The 25,114-nt window shown below is 37.6% G+C and overlaps 1 protein-coding gene across 3 annotated transcripts in view; it reads right to left on the reverse strand.

Moving 5' to 3' along the window:
• Nucleotides 1-25,114, reverse strand: part of sxc (O-linked N-acetylglucosamine (GlcNAc) transferase sxc) — a 1,061,542-nt gene that overhangs the window by 458,370 nt on the left and 578,058 nt on the right. For all 3 annotated transcript variants that reach the window (XM_067773008.1, XM_067773007.1, XM_067773009.1), the window contains exon 7: nucleotides 4,934-6,662. In XM_067773008.1, the coding sequence (XP_067629109.1) occupies nucleotides 4,934-6,662 (1,729 nt within the window). The remainder of the gene's footprint in view (nucleotides 1-4,933; nucleotides 6,663-25,114) is intronic.

Here is a 25,114-nt window from a genome sequence, read left to right on the forward strand (position 1 = left end):
CGTAAAGGTTTATATGTAGATATCTGTAACTCTTGGTTTGTTATTTGATCTGAAGAACTGCTTTCTGAACAAAGAATCAAATGTGGTTTGCGAAGTTCGATAAGACGTTTTAGCCCACCTTTAAAAGCAACAATGCTATTTGTATTTACATAAATATTTGCAGTTCAACTCATTTAATGCTCATTGCTAAACGCGCACTTTATATTTTAACTGCACGTGTTTTTTTGTACTTTAGGCAATCTTTACTGAAAGCATGTTGATTGACATCTAATTTTGTTTTCCACCAGTTCGCAAGAGTTAACACATTTAATCGTACTTGACGTACATTGTCCGAAGAGGCGGAGCTTCTCTTCCAACTTACATCGTGCTCCTATTAATGTTTTCTACAACGGGGCGGGATCTACTTGTTATACTCAGCTGAGCAGAGAGTACAGAGCACAGAGTATATTAATTTTGTTCGCATAACGGTACCCCTAACGGCATAAACTAATCGAGATAGATATAGACTTCTATAAATCAAAATGATCTGTGCGAAAAAAGAAATTCATTTAGCCATGTCCGTCCGTCTGTCCGTAAACACGATAACTTGAGTAAATTTTGAGGTATATTAATGAAATTTGGTATGTGAGTTCACGGGCACTCATCTCAGGTCGCTATTTAAAATGAACGAAATCGGACTATAACCACGCCCACTTTTTCGATACCGAAAAGTTCAAAAAACCGAAAAAGTGCGATAATTCATTGCCAAAGACGGATAAAGCGATGAAACTTGGTAGGTGGGTTGACCTTATGACGCAAAATAGAAAATTAGTAAAGTTTTGGACAATGGTCGTGGCACCGCCCACTTTTAAAAGAAGGTAATTTAAAAGTTTTGCTAGCTGTAATTTGGCAGTCGTTGTAGATATCATGATGAAATTTGGCAGGAACGTTACTCCTATTACCATATGTGTGCTAAATAAAAATTAGCAAAATCGGATGACGAACACGCCCACACTTTACAGTATATAAGAAAATTACGTCAACATTCAACTCCAGTAATGATATGGTGCAACAAAATACAAAAATAAAAGAAAATTTCAGAATGGCGGTGGATCCGCCCTTTTTCATTTAATTTGTCCAGAATACTTTTAATGGCATAAGTCGAACAAAAATTTACAAATCTTTGTGAAATTTGGTAAGGGCATAGATTCTATGACGGTAATTGTTTTCTGTGAAAATGGCCACACCCAGTTTTTATACACAGTCGATCGTCTGTCCTTCCGCTCGGTCGTTAACACGATAACTTGAGCAAAAATCGATATATATTTACTAAACTTACTTCACGTACTTATCTGAACTCACTTTATTTTTGTACTAAAAATGGGTGAAATCCGACTATGACCACGCCCACTTTTTCGATATCGAAAATTTCGAAAAATGAAAAAATGCCCTAATTCCATACCAAATACGAAAGAGATGAAACATAGTGATTAGATTGGTTTTTTGACGCAAAATATAACTTTAGAAAAAACTTTGTAAAATGGGTGTGACACGTACCATATTAAGTAGAAGCAAATGAAAAAGATCTGCAGGGCGAAATTAAAAGCCCTTGGAATCATTGCTGTTCGTGGTATTACATATATAAATAAAGTAGCGGTACCCGACAAATGATGTTCTTGGTCACCCATTTTGGCCGATATCTCGAAAACGCCTTCACATATACAACTAAGGGTCACTCCCTTTTAAAACCCTCATTAATCCCTTTAATTTGATGCCCATATCGTACAAACACATTGTAGAGGCGTCCCTGGTCCACCTTTATGGCGATATCTCGAAAAGGCGTTCACTCCCTTTTAAAATACTCATTAACACATTTCATTTGATACCCATATCGTAGAAATACATTCTAGAGTCACCCCTGGTCCACCTTTATGGCAATATCTCGAAAAGGCGTGTACCTATAGAACTAAAGCTCACTCCCTTTTAAAATACTCATTACCACCTTTCATTTGATACCAATATCGTACATTATGGCGATATCTCGAAAAGACGTCCACCTGTAGAACTAAGGAAGGCCCTCTCCCTTTTAAAATACTCATTACCACCTTTCATTTGATACCCATATCGTACAAACACATTCTAGAGTCACCCCTGGTCCACCTTTATGGCGATATCTCGAATAGGCGCCCACCTATAGAACTATGGGCCACTCCCTTTTAAAATACTCTTTAATACCTTCCATTTGATACCCATGCCATACAAACACATTCCAGGGTTACCCTAGGTTCATTTTCCTACATGGTGGTTTTCCCTTATTTTGCCTCCGAAGCTCTCAGTTGAGTATCTAGTGTTCGGTTACACCCGAACTTAGCTTTCCTTACTTGTTTTATGTTGATTCCAAACGGCATCTACAGGGCAGATGGGTTTTCACAGAGAAGCTTTTCATGGCAGAAATGCACTCGTAGTGTTTGCCAAATCATTGCCGAGAGGCAACCCCACTTTTCTAATTGAAAACCGATTCAAGGTTCGATTCGAGCTCGAAGCCAGAACAATAATTTTTTCTAATGATAATTATTGTTATTTTTTAATTTTTCATGATTGACTTACTATTCCAAAAAAAAATACAATTTTCAAATTTAGAAAAATTTAAAAATAACAATAATTATCACTAGAAAAAAATTATTGTTCTGGCCTTGAGCAAGAATCGAACCTTGAATCATTTATCAATAGGCCGATAAAAACAAAAACAATTGCTAATTGAAAAACTTTTTTCTATATTTCGATGTTGCTTTGGCCGGGGCGGGGATCTTCGGTATGCTGGGCGGAGCACGCTACCACCACACCACGGCGGCCGCCACCTTTCAAAACGGACTCTTTTTCTGCACATGAATCGTTCTGATTCCTTAAACACTCTATTAACCGATCATTGCTAATTTTTTCAGCTATGCAACTATCTTAACTTTTTTTTACCTCACCTTTATTTTTTTCCTCCGCTTCACAACCTTTTCCTATTGCACTTTCAGACGCACTTGCTTACAAGCTTCCTTCTTTCTACATTCCACAATTATAGCCCCTTTTTTATCTCTTTAATATTTCTGACAAGGCCATCTGTGGGCTCAACAACTTTCTCTAAAGCTTCCTTAGTTACCTTAGCTTTCTTTTTTTGAATTTTGGTTTAATAACGATTTTGTTCTCATTTGATTTAACGACCTGTGGAAATGTCAACTTAGTGTTAAAAATCTCATTATCTGCCTTAAAGTTGCTAATAACTTAATTACTCTTGTAGAAGTAGAGGGAGTTGAAATTTGCTCGGACGCTGCTTTTTAATTAAGAACAAATCTTCATAAATATATGATCCTTGATCTCAATGTATCTATCTTTATTGCAGAACGATTTTAAATTAAAATTTTTCGAGATTTGTAACTCGTTTCTTTTTATGTAACTACATTGAATGCAGAAAATATAGCCACACCCACCACAGCATGCTATCATTTCATCTATCTGCAGCAAGTTTGCTGTAAACTATTTATACGGTGTTGGCATTATGGATATAAATTATCACAAACTTATACATTAATTATACTAAAAGGATATTTTCTAATAATACGTTACTAATAAGCATTAAAAATGTATGTAAACTAAACGCGTGGCGGTCATGTCTCTTCAGCTTATCTGCCAAAGCGAATAACACCGCAAATGAAAAAGATAAGTGAGTGCAGTCAACTTTCAGGAACACTTGACAAAGACGTTGGAATACGAAGATGTTGCATGCGCGGAAAATAGTGTGAAGCAAGCTTCACAAAATTGTAGTAGGACACTTTCACCACTCACCACAGCACAATTTGTTGAACTACCACTGTCTGTATATATTGTTTAACGATTATTTGTACATTTTTTATTCTGCTAATCTGTTCAGAGATTCCATTTTTCCCTCCAAAACTCCAATAAGTGTATTTCGTGTGCTTAAATTGTTAAAAATTGTGTTAAAGTTTGTGGTATGATGAAAGTGCCCTACTAGAATTATGTTACTCTTCGCTGCTTTACACTGAGGTTCGCGCGTGCAACATCTCTGTACTCTAACCTCTTTGCACTTGATTTTATTTACCTCAGCTGCGCACTGGCTGACACGTTGAATTCTGACTCCACTGTAGCAACAAAGCAAGTCAGGATTCTGTTCATAATCCCACAAAACTTTACCGTTTGTTTATTCTTCTTTTTGTTGATGGTGGTGCATTGTCATCCTTCTTATTAAACTCAACTAGTAACGAAACTCTATCATAAAAAGTTGTTGATAGCCGATCGAAACATCTAGCCACCAAAACAATATTTTTTTTTGTGATAAATCCGTGTTTCATCAACAATTTCTCTCTTGCCTATATTATCTGCTACTTGAAAAGCCTTTGTTCTGCTAAATTTTAATGATTGAGCAATTTTTGGATCTGTGCAATACACCGCGAGCAAATATGGTAAGAAGCCCATTGAAGTAAATGGAAAATTATATGTGGGTGAATGAAAGTCAATTGCAATCGACAGTGCGCTCAAACAAGCAAATTTTGGGGCAATGTTGTGCATTCTGACCACAGTTGGAAAGGAAGAAAAGTACCAAAGCGTGGCTACTGCCTAAAAAGAACCAAAATTTAAATTGGACCAGCGTGCCACACGGGGTTGGAAAGTGTAATTTTTGGTCCAAATTTACCACAGTGGCAAACGTGATTCAAATGATGTTATTGATTAGCTAATTTAATCATAGTACCATTGCTCTCGACTATTTCGCTAAACTTCGTACTTATATTGATTAATTTGTCACTTTGGGTTCTTTTTCTCGAAACACATTTCTTTTTTTTTTTGAATAATCGTACGCCTTCAAGTCTTGCGGACTGTAATAATATATTATTCTTTACCAATTTACTGTAGAAATCATCTAGACCCTAGATTTATAAAATTGTATACATACCATATGTTTCAACAGATTTTTTAATATTCTGTTCTCCGACCGAAGGAAATCTGAGTAACCATAGTACCGAATTCGGCACATTTTTTAGTATTGTTACCCACGATTGTAATGTTTGTGGATCGATTTTGTATAGTTGATTAAAATTACAATATACTATTGCGTCGTCTGGTAGTAAATATTGCCGCCTAGTTGTTATAACAATATTCTGGGGTACTTCTTCTCCTGTTGCTGCTTTGTTATTTGTTTGAGTCGTGGCTAAGCCATTTTGAACAACAATACCATTAAGAGATGTCTGCACTTGGCCAGAAGCAATCATTGAAGCAATTTGAGTTGTGCTTGGTAATTCTGCTATTTTGTGTGTTATTTCGAGAGGCTTTTGCGCATTAATAATTTCTCGGACTTCTTTGACATCTGCACTTTCCACTAAGGGCGATAAGTCAGCAGCATTTATGACTGCAACGTTGTCTGCCACAGACGATTGTTGTTTGTCGCATACAATAATACGTTCTTTAAGATGGGGAAACATTTGTTTGTGATCCCCTATGAAATAAGTATTTGGCATGTATGCAAGTTTTTCACTATATTGGGAGGAAAGTTCCAAGGGGCTAGTAACAGAATCAGTTATAATATAATCCATAAAACTAGCACCACTAGTTCCCGGATATCCCAACCACATAACTTGCACTGGAGCAGGACGTAACGCAAATATTTCATTGCGTGCGCCTTTGGTATATCCATTCATATTCACTAATATGTGAATTCCATCAGAATAAATGCGATCCGCGGCTTTGCCATTGCACTGAATTTGCGAGAGGTCTACAAAGTGTTCAGCTTCACGTACAATTTTATATCGAAAGGTAGTTCCATCGTCAGAACTTAAAGCATAGCAGAATATCTCAACGCATGTTTTATCGTGAAGTCCTGGTATAGATTGCATAAGATGTGAGGTGGGATGATTGCCGAAATCTGAGCTGACATAGCCAATACGCAACCTCCCGTCGACTGACAGTTCCCGGGAAAACTTGTAAGGCGGTTTATGCAATACATGAATTTTCTCTAAGCACAAATTTGCATGGCGGGTGGCGATGGCTTTACGAAACTCATGGGATAGTGGATATAACATAGAATGATGTGGATGAACAGAAGGTAAACGATTTTTTTCAAGCTGTTCCGCTACTATGCTTATAAGTTTTTTCATTCGGGCATCGTAGTCTGTCCAATCACATACTATTTGTAAGCAATGAGCTAAATTGCAATAAGCATCCGGAAAATCTGGTTTTAATTTGAGCGCGGTTCTATATGACTGAATTGCATCGGGTATATTACCGGAGTCCTTGTGGATACTTGCCAAATTACTATGTGCATCAGCAAATGCAGGATTTATTTGAATAGCACGTGTATAGCATTGTAAAGCGCCATTGATATCTTGAAGCTCTTTTAATGTATTCCCCATATTTGAGTATGCATCTGCAAAAGTCGGTTGAATGCGTATAGCTTCTTTATAATGCATTAGAGCCTCTTTTAATTTCCCCTGCTGTTGAAGTACTGAAGCTAAGTTCGAATGTGCAGCTGCGAAGTCTGGAAAAACCTCGAGAGCTTTTAAATACAAACGCGTAGCTTCTTCAATATATCCCTGTTCACGTTTGATATTTGCTAAGTTATTTAAAGAATCTGCATGATTTGGACATAGACGCAAAGCCGTATTATAACAATCTTCTGCTTCTTTGACCTAAAAAAAGACAAATTACTAGTTAGATTACATAGTAATTTGGATCAGCGAATTTAATAATTAGGTATTTTGTAGTTTTTAAAGCCTTTATTACTGCTTATCAAATTCATTCCATCTACTATCTATTATCAGGCGCGTTGTTTAGTGAGGACCCAAGTTCGGAGGCTTTGGAATTTCCACAAAATAATACATTAATTACACATATACAGTTGCTCCAAACTCATGTTAATATTTTTTTCTCAGAAAACGTTTGAATACCCCCTATTTCAGAATTTGTTTCAAACACACCTTATCTCAGAATTCAGTAAAGCAACGCCTGACGTAATGTCAAGACAAATTGAATTTGAGCTCAGATAGGGCGTTTTTGAAACTAGTTCTGAAATAGAGCGTTCTTAAACCGAATTATGAGATAAGGCGTTTTGAAACAAATTCTGAAATATGGCGTTATTAAAATTTTTCTGAGATAGTCCGTTTTCGAACAGTAGCCGAGAAAAACGTGCGTCAGGTAGCTTACTCCCTAATCGCCAAGGGTTTTCGGCATTGGCATAGCTATACCGTCTGGGCTAATCGATTAAGAGGGCTTGGATTTCCTAATGACTTCATTAACTTCTGTGGTGGTGATGGAAATGGGCGGCATGTCAGGATTGCGTTTCTGTGCCCGTCTGTTTACACGACGTCTAGCCTGTCTACTGTCAATTGACGCCAGAAAGCGCTCGCGCATTTCTTTGAGTCCATAGAGCTTAATCGACGGATTTTAATCTATGTATTTCTGCAGCCCTCTTTACGGCTACAGTTCCCTCCAGAAAGACATTGCAGTGATCAGACATTCTGAGGGGTCTACTTATTTCTGGATATACGGAGTGAACAGCAGACCTGACCTCTTCTGTTAATTTGGAGCCATCGGTACATGTGTTTGGTATGTTTTGTCATTTCCGCATGCTTGTCCGAACCTTGCGACTGAATTGTGGCCCCATGGTCTCTTTCGGAGCTCAGGCATGACACTACATTGTCTGCATGTCTTTTATTAGAAGTCGCTATATTACTATGACCATACGGCCTGCAGGCAAGGTGCCCGGGGCTCTATGCGTCACTCATTTTATTGGCACTCAATGAAATGAGCAAAATCGGACGATAAACATGCCTACTATTTATACATATATATGTATACCACTTTGGGAAATCGCAAAAAACGTGATTATTCAGTAAGTAATGCAGCTTCAGCCACTAACTAAACTTTTTGCCTTGGTATTGCACACTTCGGAAGAAATTACATTTTCAAATATTATTGTTCATCAATCAAAAAAGTTTTAAGTTGTCATCACAAATCTTGGTAAACTAGTTACTTTTGTCAAAAGGAAGGAAACTAGTAAAAATTTACAAAATCGGTTAAGGACCACGCCCACTTTTATACAAAAGATATTTAAAAGGTTCGTAGGCGAATATAAAACGCAATATATTTGCGAAAAACAACTTTATGTCAATGCTATTTTACTTCTAAAATGTATTAACAACGAAACAGTTGTTTAAAAAATGTTTGAAATGTATGTGGCACCGCCAATTTTTTGACCAAGCGTTTTCCTACGCTTCTGGAGCCATCACTCTAGCAGGATCTGATGTGTCCGATATACATTTTTTCTAATAACCCCACATTGTTAGACCGAAAATGGACAAAATCGGTTATGAGGTAAACATTTCTTTAAAGTTTTGCAGATTGACCGAACTTAGAGCCCGTATGGACCAAAGTGAGGCAGTACAACGTCTGCCGGGTCTTCTAGTCTATATATATAAAAATCAAATTCTGTGTGTATGTTAGATATGGAAACGTATTTCCCACACTTCAATCATCACCAAATTTTGGCTATTGGTTCCTTCGATCAAGGGGAAGGTTTTAGGCTAAAAATAATTTCGATATATAAAAGGGGCGTGTCACCTCCCATACAAATGGAATCTTTGGTACTGCATAACTTTGAAGGTATACATGCCAGAACATTGAAATTCAGTAAGGGGCTATATGAGGTCAATCCCTAACACCACCAAGAAAATGTGGAATTGAGAAAAAGGGGGCGTGGCACCTCCCATACAAGTGGAATATATCATACTGCATACCTCTGGATGTAGTAATGGTAGGATAATGAAAATTGGTAAGGAGCTAAATGAAGTTAAGTCCTAACACTTCCAGTAAAATGTGGAATGGGGAAAAAGGCGCGTTGCACCTTCCCTACAAATGGGATTATTTAGAACTATGGCTGCCGTACAAACTTAAGGTATTTTAACACCTAAAATTTGACAGGATTGTTGAGTTTGGCTGTTATGCCTTTTGGACGTTTAGTAATCTGCCGCCGTTTAAAAAATTTGTTAGCTTCAGTATATCTACATCTTCTATAAAAATCAATTTCTGTGTGTGTGTTCCCTATGAAAACATGTTTCCCATATTTCAATCATCACAAAATTTTGGCTGTAGGTTCCTTCGATCAAGACGAAAGTTTTTTATATTTCAGAATTAAGAATTTTAAACTTAAACGTTTTTTTTTTTTGGCTATGCGAAGGAACTATCTCAGCTCCCAAAAACGATCATGTTAACAAAATCTATTATCGTATTCAAAACCAATTTCCTGGTGAAGTGACGAAATATAAATCGATCGACACAGTTACAGGTGAAGATAAAATTGTGATTTATCCAATTGAATTTCTAAACTCTTTAGAACCACCTGGAATGCCTGCGCATATATCAACTTTGAAAATTGGCTCACCAATCATGCTTCTTCGGAATTTATACCCACCAAAATTGTGCAATGGAACCACACTTTGCGCTTAGAAATTAATGCCGAATGTAATCGAAGCAACAATCATCAGCGGTAAAAGCAAAGGTGAAAGTGTGCTCATACGACGGATCCCAATGATTCCTACAGATTTGCCATTCAATTTTAAGCGGTTACAGTTTCCTGTACGCCTTGCTTTTGCAATTACAATCAATAAAGCACAAGGACAATCGCTTACAGTTGCAGGATTAAATATAGAGTCCGTGTTTTTCCCACGGCCAGCTATATGTTGCTTGCTCTAGAGTTGGAACGCCAAAAAATTTGTTTATCTTTGCACCGAACCAAAAAATCAAAAATACTGTGTACTCACCTGCATTACAATAAGATACAATAATAAAATGTTTTAAACGAAAATTTCTCCAAATATGCGTGCAAAATTCAATTATATTTACAGAACAATAAACTAAATTATCAACAAACAAAACAGAAAAAATAACGCAACATTCATACGATGTCGGGCGTTAAAACGTACGGTGGGTAAAGGTAGTCTATATATATTGTGACGAATATTAGCAACACTAAGGCATACTATCATCTCTAAGCCGATACTAAGCAGTCACATGTATGTACATAAACAAATCAATCATAATGTCTACACATATGTACGTACAAGTAGCGGAGAGAAAAGAACAAACACATGCATATATCTGAGCTACTCACAAAAGTATGCAATCATCGGTATATGGCTACGCGAGAAGCTATAATCGTGCACCTGTATTTTATAGCTGGCAAATAAGTAGTAAATTCTAGAAGAAGCGCCTAGAAGTATGCGAACGAGACATCAGAGAGTATAAAAGGAGTTAAAGGTGAGTAATCAGTATTCAGTTTGATTTAAGCACGCGATTGGTTGCGAAGTAGAAGTGTTATTGTGAAGTACTCTAATAAAGACCATTTTGCATTATTGAATATTGGAGTTATTTATTCAACAGTTTAGCGATACGAACGTTAGTAGAAGGTGTGAAATAAGCGGAGTTTCACTAAATTCGTTACAATTGGTGTCAGAAGAGGAATTGTTGAATAAATTCTGAAGATTTCGAATACAACTTGGACATGGCAAGCTAAGTGAATTAAGGATCCAGCAACTGAAAAAGGAGTTGGAGAACCGTGGATTGAATCCAACCGGCATTAGATCGAACTTCAAGCACGGCTATGAGAACTATTGGGGTAGGAAGGAATTAATGTGGACGATATGTCTTTTATCCTGATGTAGAAGAGTCAGCGACTAAAATGGAGGAGAAGATAGAGACTCCGAATCCATTGGCAAGTGTTGACACTAACGCGATACTAGCAGTGTTGAACCAAATATCGTCACAAATGTCATCACAACTGGAATCCCAGGAGAACCGTATAACATCCAAGATTGAAGCCCAGGAAAGACAAATGTCTTCTCAACTGGAAGAACAAAAAACACGTATGGCATCCCAACTGGAATCGCAAGTGATACGCATAACATCAAAGATGGAAACACAACTGAATGAACAAGAGGCGCGTATATCACCAAAACTCGAAGCGCGTATGGACGAGAAAATAACGCAGTTTGAGGAAAAAATCGAAGCTGAGGTTGATGCTTTGAGAGGTCGTATACAGGAGCTGCAATTAAATCGCCCAGCTGTTTCAGCAAGCAATCCAAAGGTAAAAACACCGTCCTTTGACGGTTCGGTTCCTTTCCAGGTCTTTAAGCTACATTTTGAGAAGAGCGCAGCAGTGAACAACTGGGACGCTGAAGATAAAGTTGCAGCTCTATTCGTAGCATTGAAGGGACCAGCAGCCGAAATCCTACAGACGATTCCCGAAGGAGAGCGGAACAACTATGAGGCATTGATGGCCTCTGTCGAGATACGTTATGGAAGCGAGCATAGAAATCAGATATACCAAATTGATTTGCAAAACCATTACCAAAAAGCGAATGAGACTTTGCAGGAGTTTCCGTCGGATGTTGAAAAATTGGCTCATCTAGCAAATGCAGACGCACCTGTGGAATACACCGAGTGGGTTAAAATACAGAGCTTTATAAATGGAATTCGGGATGTCGGAACAAAACGAGCTACATATGGGAACCCAAATCCAAAATTTTTTGAAACGGTATCCCATGCACTGACTCAGGAAACTGCCTCACTTTTGAGTAAGCCAGCGTACAAAGCCCATCGTGTGGAAGTAGAAAGGCCAGATTGAGTGGACACAATTTTGGAAGCACTGAAGGGATCACAACAGAAAAACTCTGGAGTTATGAAATGTTTCAAGTGCGGCAACCCAGGCCACATTACACGTCATTGCAGTACCGTTCCTAATAGTTCCAACAATGCGGGTGGATCGCTAAACTAAAGCGAGTCAGTCGCAAGGGGAGACAGCTGGCTCCCTCAATTGAATGCCCCGTAATCTCTATCTCGCAAATTGGAAGAAGGTCAAGCAATCTTACTGTCGGAGGACATGTGGATGGAAAGGAACGTTTCCTGACTGCAGATACGGGTGCATTTCATTCCATCATTCGAGCGAATTTAGTCAACAAGAAGATGAGACCATTGCATGGAGCAAGATTGCGTACAACCACGGGAGAAGACACCACCGTTCTAGGAGAAGTAGCATGTGAAGTCGCAATTGGGAATATCACGGCAGTACAAAATTTTATAGTGGCAGAGATTGTTGATAAAATCATAATTGGAGTGAACTTCTTAATCGAACAAGGCATCAAGATCGACATGCAAAGCAAGACGATGCGATATAAGAACATGGATGTGCCACTTAATTTCGGGTACGAGAGAGACTACAGCAGTAAACGAGTGCTGGTAGAATAGAGGCAGCAAATACCACCAAAATCAGAAGCAGTAATTTGGGCAAAGGTTGATGGAGATTGTGGGACAAACAGATTGTGGGACAAACAAATTGTGGGTTGTCGAAGCAGCGTACAAATCAGCACCGAACGTCCTTGTAGGAAAAACCCTGGCTATGACAAAACACGATGGATGTATTCCGGTAAGAGTACTCAATGAGTTGAAGTCACCACTCAAACTGACCAAAGGAGCTATAATGGGAAGATGCCAAGAGGCTGAAGTAGTTATTAACTGTGAACAGCGGCAGGAATACGTTTCAACTAGTAATACTGATCTTTCGAATGACATCACGGCATGGGTGGAGGGGCTAGAGGAAGACTATTGTAAAGAAAGTTACACAAAATGCTTAAGAGACGAACGCTGATGAGTAGCGTTGGATAGCAATTGTTCTTTATTGACGAAATTCATTACTATTTATACAAAAGTTCTTAACCTATATAGTGAGGAATGGTTTGTCAGTAAATTATTATATTGACCCACATAGTGTCAATATGATTCCCGCTTGAGCAGTTTGGTATGACGCATCAATATATTGGGCGACTTGGCAAATGCGAATGAACTCATGGTAGTTATCTGGGTCAATTAGATATGAACGTATATTTGTAATGTTAAGCGTGTTTGAAGTGAGGTGAATTCCACGCAATACTACACTATCAGAGTAAGGCAAAACAATTGCTCCTAAAGTACGCTAACATATTTGACCAAAATAGCTCCAAACCAGGCCGCACCAACGTTGTGAAACATCAAAGTGACACTGGAGATGCGAGGCCGATCCGTCAAGCTCCACGTATTGTTCCACTGGCGAAGCGGGAAGTTGTGAATCAAATCATACAAGAAATGAGCGACAGCGGCGTCATCGAACCATCAGCTAGTCCATGGAGCTCAAAATAAATAAGGCTTACAAATAACACTCGTCTTAATTACTATTAGAGTTTTCCCAGTATGTATTCCACCTACAACAATAATCTTTCCTTTTTCTCAAATTAGGAATTAGCAGGATCATGGCCCATCTTTAAAAAGTTTTAATAGACAAATGGAAGAAGATAATGAAATAAGGAGGAGACAGAGTGGGAAGAGTAAGAGGAAGAAAGTAGGAAAATGAAGAGCAGGAGTAGGAAGAGGAGCAGAATGTGGGGAAAGATGACGCGGAAGGGAATGGTGGGAAAGAGGAGAAAGAATAGGAAGCAGAAAAAGAGGAGAAAGAAGAGCAGGGCGACGACGAGGGAGAGGAGAAAGTGGAGGGGAAGAAAGGAAAGGGTGGGAAGAGGTGTAATAGGAAGAGCAGGAAAAAGAAAAGGAGAAGAAAAAGCGGGAGCTAAAGAGGAGGAGAAAGAGTAGGAAGAGGAAGAGAGGAATAAGAGGAAAAGGAAGAGTGGGAACAGGAGTAGAAAAAGAGGAGGAGGAAGAATATGAAGGGGAAGAGAAGGAAGAAGAGTAGGACAAGCACGAGGAGGAAAAAAAGGTAAGCGAAGGAAGGATAATTTTTCAAGTATATACCAACCAGTCTTCAAACCTGTTTACTTAGAAAAGAAAGCGAATAATGTGTGAATATATGAAACTTTATTTATTGCAAATTTTCTGCGATTTGTAGCCGAATATTTGTAGCAAGTGATTGCATATCTTCCACAACTGCGCTGTTGCTGTTATCATCCTCAATTAACGGCGGAAAAGGTAACTGGTGCTTAAAAAAAATACAGGTATTATGAATTGCACAACATACATTAACGATTTGCTTTGCCTTTTCCGTAGAGTAATGCAGTCCACGTGAGTCTATTATACTCCGAAATCTGTTCTTCAACACTCCGATGCAGCATTCAATAATATTTCTACCCTTTTTATGTCTTTCATTATATCGAATCTGCAATGCGCCACTGGGAGTGCGGAAAGGTGTCATTAAATATGGTTGTAGTGGATAGCCGGAATCGCCTGTTCAGAGATGAAACTCAATAAAGTATTTAACACTAATATTATTTATTTTAAGCCCACCGAGAAGCCAGGAGTTAGTTCTTCCACTGTTGTAAGCACATCTAAGCTGCTCTTCGAATACGCTCTGTTTCCAAATAAAAGAATCATGGTTGGAGTAAAAAATAACTGAAGAAATAAGAGGAAGTAAAACAGGAGGGAGAGGAAAAGGATACAGAAGGAGCTAGGTTTACAAATATAGTAAGAAGAAATCTACAGAAAGAGAGGGATAGACTAAAACAATAAATTCACTAATACTTACCACCATGACATTTAAACTGTAATATCCTTTTCGGTTATGGTATAAATGCCTAATATGATCGCCAGGTGACTTTATCCTCTATGGGTTCCATCGACACATCCTATGACCCCCGGGATACCACATAAGTTGAAAAAATGTTCCTTCATGCTGTTCTCCTCATCCTCAGTTTTTTGGAAAACTATCCATTTCTTACAAAAATGGGCTTCAAATGTTGATAGTTTCAACTGTACTGGCAAGTGAGTGTTACGGAACGAGGTTTGCATATGCATTTTCATTTCGTCATATATATGTCTAAACACTTCCTTGCTCACCCAAAAATTTGCAACAAATCTGTGGTAAGATGCTGTTACTATTCATGCCAATTTGTAAATATACACTTACTCAGAGTCCGATAGGTCCAATACATTTAAGTTATCACGCAAATTTCTGCGTTCTACCCGAAGCTGGGCTTCACGATACCATTCGGTTATAATGTATACGGCAGCTGCATAAATTTTGCTCTCAAACGGCGTTGGCGCACAATTTCCCGAAAACCAATAATAATTTATAATAATTTTTCTTATTTTTTTTAAATGTAAACAAACCCAAAATAAACAAATCAATTTTGTTTCCAGATTTATTTAATTGAGTGAAAAAACTTAAGTGATTTTATTAAGTTTGTGAATAAAATACATATGGCAACATATCATTTGACAAATGCTTTCGCCTACACTTTGGCATAGCGTAAGAAACGTAAAGGCCGAACGAAAGTGATAGAGAATACCATTGCTAGACGAAATCGTCAAAAGACGAATCGTTCGCCTGAGCTATCGTTCGCAATACAGAATGATGCCCTAAGAGTTTATGTGTTTTCTTGTTTGTTTTTATTATACCTTTCATGAAAATGAAATGGTATATTAATTTCGTCACGAAACCCAAAATTGTAAGTCCTTAAAGGAAAATAGATACACCCACCATTAAGTATACCGAAATAATCAGAATGAAGAGCTGAGTTGATTTAGCCATGTCCGTCTGTCTGTCTGTCGTCTGTCCGTCTGTCTGTTTGTATGCAAATTAGTCCCTCAATTTTTGAGATATCTTGATAAAATTTGGTGAGCAGGTGTATTTGGGTGTCCGATTAGACATTTGTCGGAACCGGCCGGATTGGACCACTATAGCATATATCCTCCATACAACCGGTTTTTCAGAAAAAGAGGATTTTTGTAATATCTTACTCAATTTAACAGATTGAAACTTCAAACTTCACCATATACTTTCGTATATTGCACATATTGTTGCCTGAAAAACTGGATGAGATCGGTCGTATATATAGTATATATCCCCAACAACCGATTGTTCAGATAAGAAACTTTTCGTAATTACTGCCCTATTTTAAGAGCCAGAGGCTTCGAATTTCAACGAATGCTTACGTATATAGCATATATTGTTGTCTGAAAAAATCATACAGATCGGTGGTAAATATAGTATATATATGGTGGTATATATAGTATATATATATAGTATATATATATATTTTCGCAATTTTAGCCCCATTTTAACAGCTAGAAGCTTCAAATTTCACCGAACGCTTATGTATATGGCATATATTGTTGTCTGAAAAAATCATAGAGATCGGTTGTATATATAGTATATATCTCATACAACCGATTGTTCAGATAATAAACTTTTCGCAATTTCTACCCCATTTTAACAGCTATAAGCTTCAAATTTCACCGTTTGCTTACGTATATAGTATATATTGTTGTGTCAAAAAATCATAGAGATCGGTGATATATATAATATATATATGATGGTATATATAGTATATATATATTTTTTTTTGCGATTTCGGCCCCATTTTAACAGCTAGAAGCTTCAAATTTCACAAATGCTTACGTGTATAGCATATATTGATGTCTGAAAAAATTATTGAGATCGGGTGTATACACAGTATATATCTCATACAATCGATTGTTCAGATAAGAAACTTTGCGCAATTTTTGCGCCGTTTTAACAGCTAGAAGCTTCAAATTTCACCAAATGCTTACGTATATAGCGTATATTGTTGTCTAAAAAAATCATAGAGATCGGTGGTATATATATTATATACTTCATACAAACTGTCATTTTTGCCCCTTTTTTACGCATAGAAGCTTCAAAATTCATCAAGTTTCATCAAATAGTTACGTTTCCTTCATATATTTTTGAAATACGTGATTCGTAGTCGTAGTTTTTACATGCAGACCACAAAAAACGTGAAGCTTTGCATCCTCACACAAAGTACCTACCTATTTTTATACCTTTCATGAAAATGAAATGGTATATTAATTTCATCACGAAACCCAAAATTGTAAGTCCTTAAAGGAAAATAGATATACCCACCATTAAGTATACCGAAATAATCAGAATGAAGCGCTGAGTTGATTTAGCCATGTCCGTCTGTCTCTCTGTCCGTCTGTCCGTCTGTCTGTTTGTATGCAAACTAATCCCTCAATTTTTGAGAATCTTGATAAAATTTGGTGAGCAGGTGTATTTGGGTGTCCGATTAGACATTTGTCGGAATCGGCCGGATCGGACCACTATAGCATATATCCTCCATACAACCGATTTTTCAGAAAGAGGATTTTTGTAATATCTTACTCAATTTAACAGATTGAAGCTTTAAACTTCACCATATACTTTCGTATATTGCACATATTGTTGCCTGAAAAAATTGATGAGATCGGTCGTATATATAGTATATATCCCCCACAACCGATTGTTCAGATAAGAAACTTTTCGTAATTACTGCCCTTTTTTAAGAGCTAGGGGCTTCAAATTTCAACGAATGCTTACGTATATAGCGTATATTGTTGTCTGAAAAAATCATACAGATCGGTGGTATATATAGTATATATATGTGGGAGCCTTAAATTAATTAAGATATTTTACAACACTGTATGTCATAAAGCGACTGCAGGCGGACAACGGACTAACTGCAGAAACATGAATAAATAAGATAAAATGCAAACAAGCAACAAAGGGATAACGGAACTTTTAAAATAGCGAATAGACAAATTTCAAAGTCATAGTTTGCGCTTGAGGACAGTTCATATGAAGTTGAGTAGTGAATCGGACGCGCCACGGCAAGTAAAAATAACTTCTTTTTTGTATATGCCGAAGCATAAGTACAAAGTAAAAATGTTTAACTAAATAAATAAATTTGAACTAAAACATGTGTAAATGTGAACTAAACGTGTCTATGTAACCTAAAATAGTAGCGTACAACGCAAAACAATACGAACTTGAAATGTTAATTGTAAAACCGAAATAAATGAAATACAAACAATTTGACGTAATTTTAAAGAAAAGAGCGTGTTAATACCTTTTGAACCCCACAAATGGTGTCAGAAGTGCGGAAATTTTTTTAATAAAAACTTTTATTTCATGCGCCGTCCGATTATTTGTGCTAAAGCCGTTAAGCCACACACGTACATACAAAAAAAAAAAGCTTGTCACAGATCGTTGTGAAAAATTCAGTGCTAGAAATGCAGCAATATCTGCATAAAACTGTACCAAAAATTCATATCGGGTTTAATTGAAGTCATACGATAGAACAGTTATACATTGGGGTGCCTATATGCAAAACCCTATCGTTGAAAAGCCGTTATGCTCATCGCTCATATTTTGCGTGAAAAAGAAATAATAAATTTTGTCGCTTTGCGGCGTCCGTTTAAGGAACAACGGAACACGACCCTTGAAGTGTTGCTATACTGCTGCTGGCGAACAAGTTGAGTAGCCAAGCAGTAAAACTTAAATGTTGTTGTTGTGGGCGACTAAGTAAAAGCCCCACCGTTGATGTGTTGTTGTACTGTTGTTGGTGAACAAGTCGAGTAGCCAAGCAGTAAAACTTAAATGTTGTTGTTGTGGGCGACTAAGTAAAAGCCCCACCGTTGATGTGTTACTGTACTGTTGTTGGTGAACAAGTCGAGTAGCCAAGCAGTAAAACTTAAATGTTGTTGTTGTGGGCGACTAAGTAAAAGCCCAACCGTTGATGTGTTACTGTACTGACATGGGCGAATAAGTCGAAGTAGCCCAGCAGTAAATCTACGATTCCGATAAGTGATAATATTTGGCGAACCTATGTTGCAGTTGATGGAAGAAACTTTACACCTACTAAGTTGCAGTTGTTGATACGAGCCGATGCCGCACTTACAAATGAGAAAGCTGAACACTGTCGAGACAAACTAACGATAAGTATAAGTTTATATACTAACTCGATTGTATTGTAGAATTGCTTTTAGTACTAATTTTTGCAAAAAATAAGAATATCAATTTCAATACATTATAACAAGGTAGATACCAAAAAAAAAGTTATAAAGCTTACCGTGGCACAATGGATAGAGATGAAATATTAGGGTTGACCGTAAGTAATTTGAAAAGCAAACTCACTGAACTAGGGCTTTCCACAAGTGGTCGTAAGGTAGTCCTTCAAGACAGACTTATGGAGCATTATGGAATTGAGTTTAGCGATGACGAAGACGAAGTCTTCGAGAATGCTTCCTCTGTACACTCCGTTGCCGTTGGGGTGTGTGAAATAACTAGAACACCCTTCACACTTCGTGACATCGAAGATTCTTTGTCTTGTTTTTCAGGTTCAGGCCAAGCATCAATAGAAAAGTGGTTAGAAATTTTTGAGGAGAACGCTGCAGCAGTGCAGTGGAATGAATTGCAAAAATTTATTTATGCAAAACAATTGCTAAAAGGTGGTGCTAAGATGTTTGTTCAGTGCAAAAAAGGTATAAAAGACTGGGATTCTTTGAAAAAATCGTTAAAAGAAGAATTTGGTTCAGCAGTATCTGCGAATGAAGTGCATCGTATGTTGCGCAATAGGCGAAAACAGTATAACGAAGATTACAAAGAGTACTTGTACAACCTCATGGAAATAGGGAAAATGATTGATTTAGATGATGTTAGCATAATCGAATATTTTATAGATGGCTTGCCAGATACGAGGTCCAACAAGGCAAATCTCTACCTGGCAAGAAACATAAACGAGTTAAAAGAACAAATAAGAGTTTACGAGAAAATCCGGGGAGGTAGCCGAGCAGCTGCAGTTAAATCAAGCGAACAATCTGGGAAGTTGCCAAAACAAGCGCAACACCAACAAGATAAACGCTGTTTTCGGTGCGGTGAAACAAACCACATTTTGCGTAATTGTCCCCAGGCTACAGTCACTTGTTTTAAATGCGGTCAACTGGGTCATATAGCGTCGAATTGTAAAAACCCCAAAAAGGAGTTGAAGGCAGAATCGCTTAATGCAACCATGATGAGTACAAAAAGCAGAACCGTATCACGGGGCGGACTTATTTTTAAAGACATTAAAATTCGGAGCTTCGTACATTCAGCACTCATAGATACAGGATGTGATTTATGCTTGATTAGATATGACGTGTTGGCATCATTAGGCGAATTCGAGTTAACCAACGAAAAGCATCAACTATTCGGTATAGCCGATAGTGCCTTGATAACTTTAGGTGGGTTTAAGACCGAAGTAGAGTTTGATGACTCCGCAGTTGTTATTAACTTTCATGTTGTTCGCGAGAGAGATTCCAGATTCGGTGTTATTATTGGCAATGACGTTTTGAAATGGGTGGACATAGTAATAAAGAATGATGAAGTGCAATTTAGAAAACGGGGAACTGTGTCCGCGAGTTGTGAGCCAATAACAATAAAAAGAAGTAGTGCAGTTGCTGGTGGACAGTCAGCCGTTGATAGCAAATTAGCTACGGACACTAAGTCAGTTGTTGGTAGAAAAGAAGAGACGTTCGAACTTTTTAATGAATTTGGAAATATATGCACGGCGGAAAGCCAAGAAAGAGAGAAAGAGTTAGATCTGGCGCACTTAGATGCACTCCAAGAGGCAAAAATTAGGTCTTTAGTTAAAAGTTATGTACCCGTGAGAAGTAAAATGTCTCCAGTAGAAATGAAGATCATTTTAACCGATGAAAAGCCAGTATATCAAAGGCCACGGAGACTTTCATATGAAGATAGGTGTTGGGTAGACGCCGAAATTGCGAAGTGGCTGGAAGAAGGCATCATCCAATCCAGCTCTTCGGAATATGCGTCACTTGTGGTTTTGGTATCGAAAAAAGACGGAAGTAAAAGACTTTGTTGCGATTACCGCCAGTTAAACGAAAAAATCTATAGAGACAATTTCCCTATGCCGTTAATTGACGACGTTTTAGAACGACTTCAAGGCGCCAAAGTCTTCACGACGCACGACGTGTCAAATGGGTTCTTCCACGTGCCTAAAGAGAAAGATTCCAGAAAATATACCTCGTTCGTGACCCATAGTGGTCAATACGAGTTCCTCTATATCCCATTCGGAATTTCCAACTCACCCGCAGTCTTTTCACGGTACATAACGGCAGTATTACGCCCTCTAATACAATCAGGCGTGGTAGTCGTATACATGGATGACTTGATTATTCCGGCGAAAGACGAAATGGAAGGCATGAAGAGCTTGGAACTCGTTCTGGAAGTTGCATCCGCAAGTGGTTTGAAGATAAAATGGGAAAAATGTCAGTTCTTGAAGAAAAAAGTTGAATTCTTAGGTTATGTGATAGAAAATAGCACAATTAAGCCATGTTTAGCAAAGACAAAGGCAGTAGAGGGTTTTCCGGTACCAACTTCAAAGAAAAGTCTTCAGCGCTTTTTAGGGTTAACGTCGTATTTCAGAAGGTTTATTGAAGATTACGCGATTATAGCAAAGCCGCTATCTGAGCTTCTCCGCCAAGACAATAGGTTTCAGATGGGAGACGAGGAGCTAGCCGCATTCCAGCAACTTAAAGTAGCTTTGGTTACGGCCCCGGTTTTAGCTTTATATAACCCTAAAGCAGTCACTGAGGTCCACACAGATGCAAGTATGTACGGCTATGGCGCGGTTTTATTGCAAAGAGACGTCGACGATAGAGAATTTCATCCTGTGCAATATATGAGGGGGAAAACTAAACCATTTGAGGAAACACTCCACTCGTATGAGTTGGAAGTTTTAGCAATAATTGAGGCACTAAAAAAATGGAGGGTTTACCTGATAGGCATCAAATTTAAAATCGTAACCGACTGCAATGCATTCACGATGACGTTAAAAAAGCGTGATGTACCGTTAAGAGTTTCACGCTGGGCTTTGTATTTGCAGGATTTTGATTACACAATCGAACACCGTAGCGGAACAAAAATGAGACATGTAGACGCGCTCAGTAGAATGTCGTGCTTGCTATTGGAGGATACATTAAGTCATCGGTTGAAGTTAGCTCAGATGGACGATGATTGGATTAAGGCAGTTAGGAAAGTACTAGAAACAGGTCCTTACGAAGATTATTACCTATACAATGACATTTTATTCAAAGATCCAGTTAAGACGTTCGTGGTTATCCCATCTCAGATGGAGGACGAAATTATACGAACCGCGCATAACCAGGGACATTTTTCTAACAAAAAAACTCAAGAAGCAATCGAGAAAAAGTATTACATGCCACAGTTGTCAAAGAAGGTAGCAAAGTTTGTTAGATCGTGCATGGAATGTATTGTCTCGGAAGCGAAGGCAGGGAAAAAAGAGGGATTTCTGACTCCGATCAATAAGGAGGACCAACCATTGGGTACTTATCATGTAGACCACTTAGGGCCAATGGAAACGACAAACAGGCAATACAATTACCTATTTGTTGTAATCGATGCGTTCTCAAAGTTCACATGGCTTTATCCGACGAAGAACACGGGCGCAGAATCGGTGATCAACATACTAAAAGGGCAGTCGTCAGTTTTCGGCAATCCGAAACGTATTATTTCTGACAGGGGTACCGCGTTTACGTCAAATTCCTTCAGGGAATATTGCGTAAGCGAAGATATACAACTTTTAGACATAGCCACAGGTGTCCCTAGAAGTAACGGTCAAGTCGAGAGGATTCATAGAGTTATTTTGCCAATGCTAACTAAACTCTGCGTCGACGATCCAAAGTCCTGGTACAAACATGTAGATAGAGTACAACGCGCTATAAATAATACTCCTCCCAGAACCACAAAATTCTCACCCTTTAGAATCCTAACGGGGTTAGAAATGAGGGTTGCGGATGTACCAGAACTTAGGGAAATGTTAGAAGAACTTAGAGTCGAAGAGATAGATAGTGAACGTTATGAAGTCCGACAGACGGCAAAAGAGAACATAGAGAAGATTCAAGAAGAAAACAAGAGAAATTTTAACGCTAAACGAAAACGGGAAATAGAGAATAAACTAGGCCAACTGGTAGCCATCAAGCGTACCAAGTTCGGCGCAGGGTTAAAACTGAAACCAAAATACTTAGGACCATATAGAGTTACCAAGAAATTGAATCACGGTAGATACGAAGTGGAGAAGGTAGGAGACCACGAGGGTCCAAGACGTAGTACAACGGTAGCGGAGTACATGAAAGCATTCGACCCATCGTTCGAGGCGAACTAAACTCAGGATGGCCGGATGTGGGAGCCTTAAAGTAATTAAGACATTTTACAACACTGTATGTCATAAAGCGACTGCAGGCGGACAACGGACTAACTGCAGAAACATGAATAAATAAGATAAAATGCAAACAGGGATAACGGAACTTTTAAAATAGCGAATAGACAAATTTCAAAGTCATAGTTTGCGCTTGAGGACAGTTCATATGAAGTTGAGTAGTGAATCGGACGCGCCACGGCAAGTAAAAATAACTTCTATTTTGTATATGCCGAAGCATAAGTGCAAAGTAAAAATGTTTAACTAAATAAATAAATTTGAACTAAAACATGTGTAAATGTGAACTAAACGTGTCTATGTAACCTAAAATAGTAGCGTACAACGCAACATAATACGAACTTGAAATGTTAATTGTAAAACCGAAATAAATGAAATACAAACAATTTGACGTAATTTTAAAGAAAAGAGCGTGTTAATATCTTTTGAACCCCACATATATATAGTATATATATATATTTTCGCAATTTTAGCCCCATTTTAACAGCTAGAAGCTTCAAATTTCACCGAACGCTTATGTATATGGCATATATTGTTGTCTGAAAAAATCATAGAGATCGGTTGTATATATAGTATATATCTCACACAACCGATTGTTCAGATAAGAAACTTTTCGCAATTTCTACCCCATTTTAACAGCTATAAGCTTCAAATTTCACCGATTGCTTACGTATATAGTATATATTGTTGTGTCAAAAAATCATAGAGATCGGTGATATATATAATATATATATGATGGTATATATAGTATATATATATTTTTTTTTTGCGATTTCGGCCCCATTTCAACAGCTAGAAGCTTCAAATTTCACCAAATGCTTACGTGTATAGCATATATTGATGTCTGAAAAAATCATTGAGATCGGGTGTATACATAGTATATATCTCATACAACCGATTGTTCAGATAAGAAACTTTGCGCAATTTCTGCCCCGTTTTAACAGCTAGAAGCTTCAAATTTCACCAAATGCTTACGTATATAGCATATATTGTTGTCTGAAAAAATCATAGAGATCGGTGGTACATATATTATATACTTCATACAAACTGTCATTTTTCCCCCTTTGTTACGTATAGAAGCTTCAAAATTCATCAAGTTTCATCAAATAGTTACGTTTACTTCATATATTTTTGAAATACGTGATTCGTAGTCGTAGTTTTTACATGCAGACCACAAAAAACGTGAAGCTTTGCATCCTCACACAAAGTACCTACCCATTTTTTATTTTATATTTATCTTAAAAATCGTTTAGATATGTTCAAATTTCACCAAATGTTTACGTGTATAGCATATATTGTTGTCTGAAAAAAGCATAGAGACCGGTGGTATATATAATCTCATACAACCGATTGTTCAGATAAGAAACTTTGTGCAATTTCTTCCCCATTTTAACAGCTAGAAGCTTCAAATTTCACCAAAGGCTTACGTGTATAGTATATATTGTTGTCTGAAAAAATCATTGAGATCGGTGGTATATATAGTATATATCTCATACAACCGATTGTTCAGATAAGAAACTTTGCGCAATTTCTTCCCCATTTTAACAGCTAGAAGCTTCAAATTTCACCAAATGCTTACGTGTATAGTATATATTGTTGTCTGAAAATATCATTGAGATCGGTGGTATATATAGTATATATATGATGGTATATATAGTATATATATATTTTTTTTTTGCGATTTCGGCCCCATTTCAACAGCTAGAAGCTTCAAATTTCACCAAATGCTTACGTGTATAGCATATATTGATGTCTGAAAAAATCATTGAGATCGGGTGTATACATAGTATATATCTCATACAACCGATTGTTCAGATAAGAAACTTTGCGCAATTTCTGCCCCGTTTTAACAGCTAGAAGCTTCAAATTTCACCAAATGCTTACGTATATAGCATATATTGTTGTCTGAAAAAATCATAGAGATCGGTGGTACATATATTATATACTTCATACAAACTGTCATTTTTCCCCCTTTGTTACGTATAGAAGCTTCAAAATTCATCAAGTTTCATCAAATAGTTACGTTTACTTCATATATTTTTGAAATACGTGATTCGTAGTCGTAGTTTTTA

This window comes from Eurosta solidaginis, chromosome 3, assembly GCF_040869045.1.
Source record: "Eurosta solidaginis isolate ZX-2024a chromosome 3, ASM4086904v1, whole genome shotgun sequence".
In the NCBI taxonomy this organism is placed as follows: domain Eukaryota; kingdom Metazoa; phylum Arthropoda; class Insecta; order Diptera; family Tephritidae; genus Eurosta; species Eurosta solidaginis.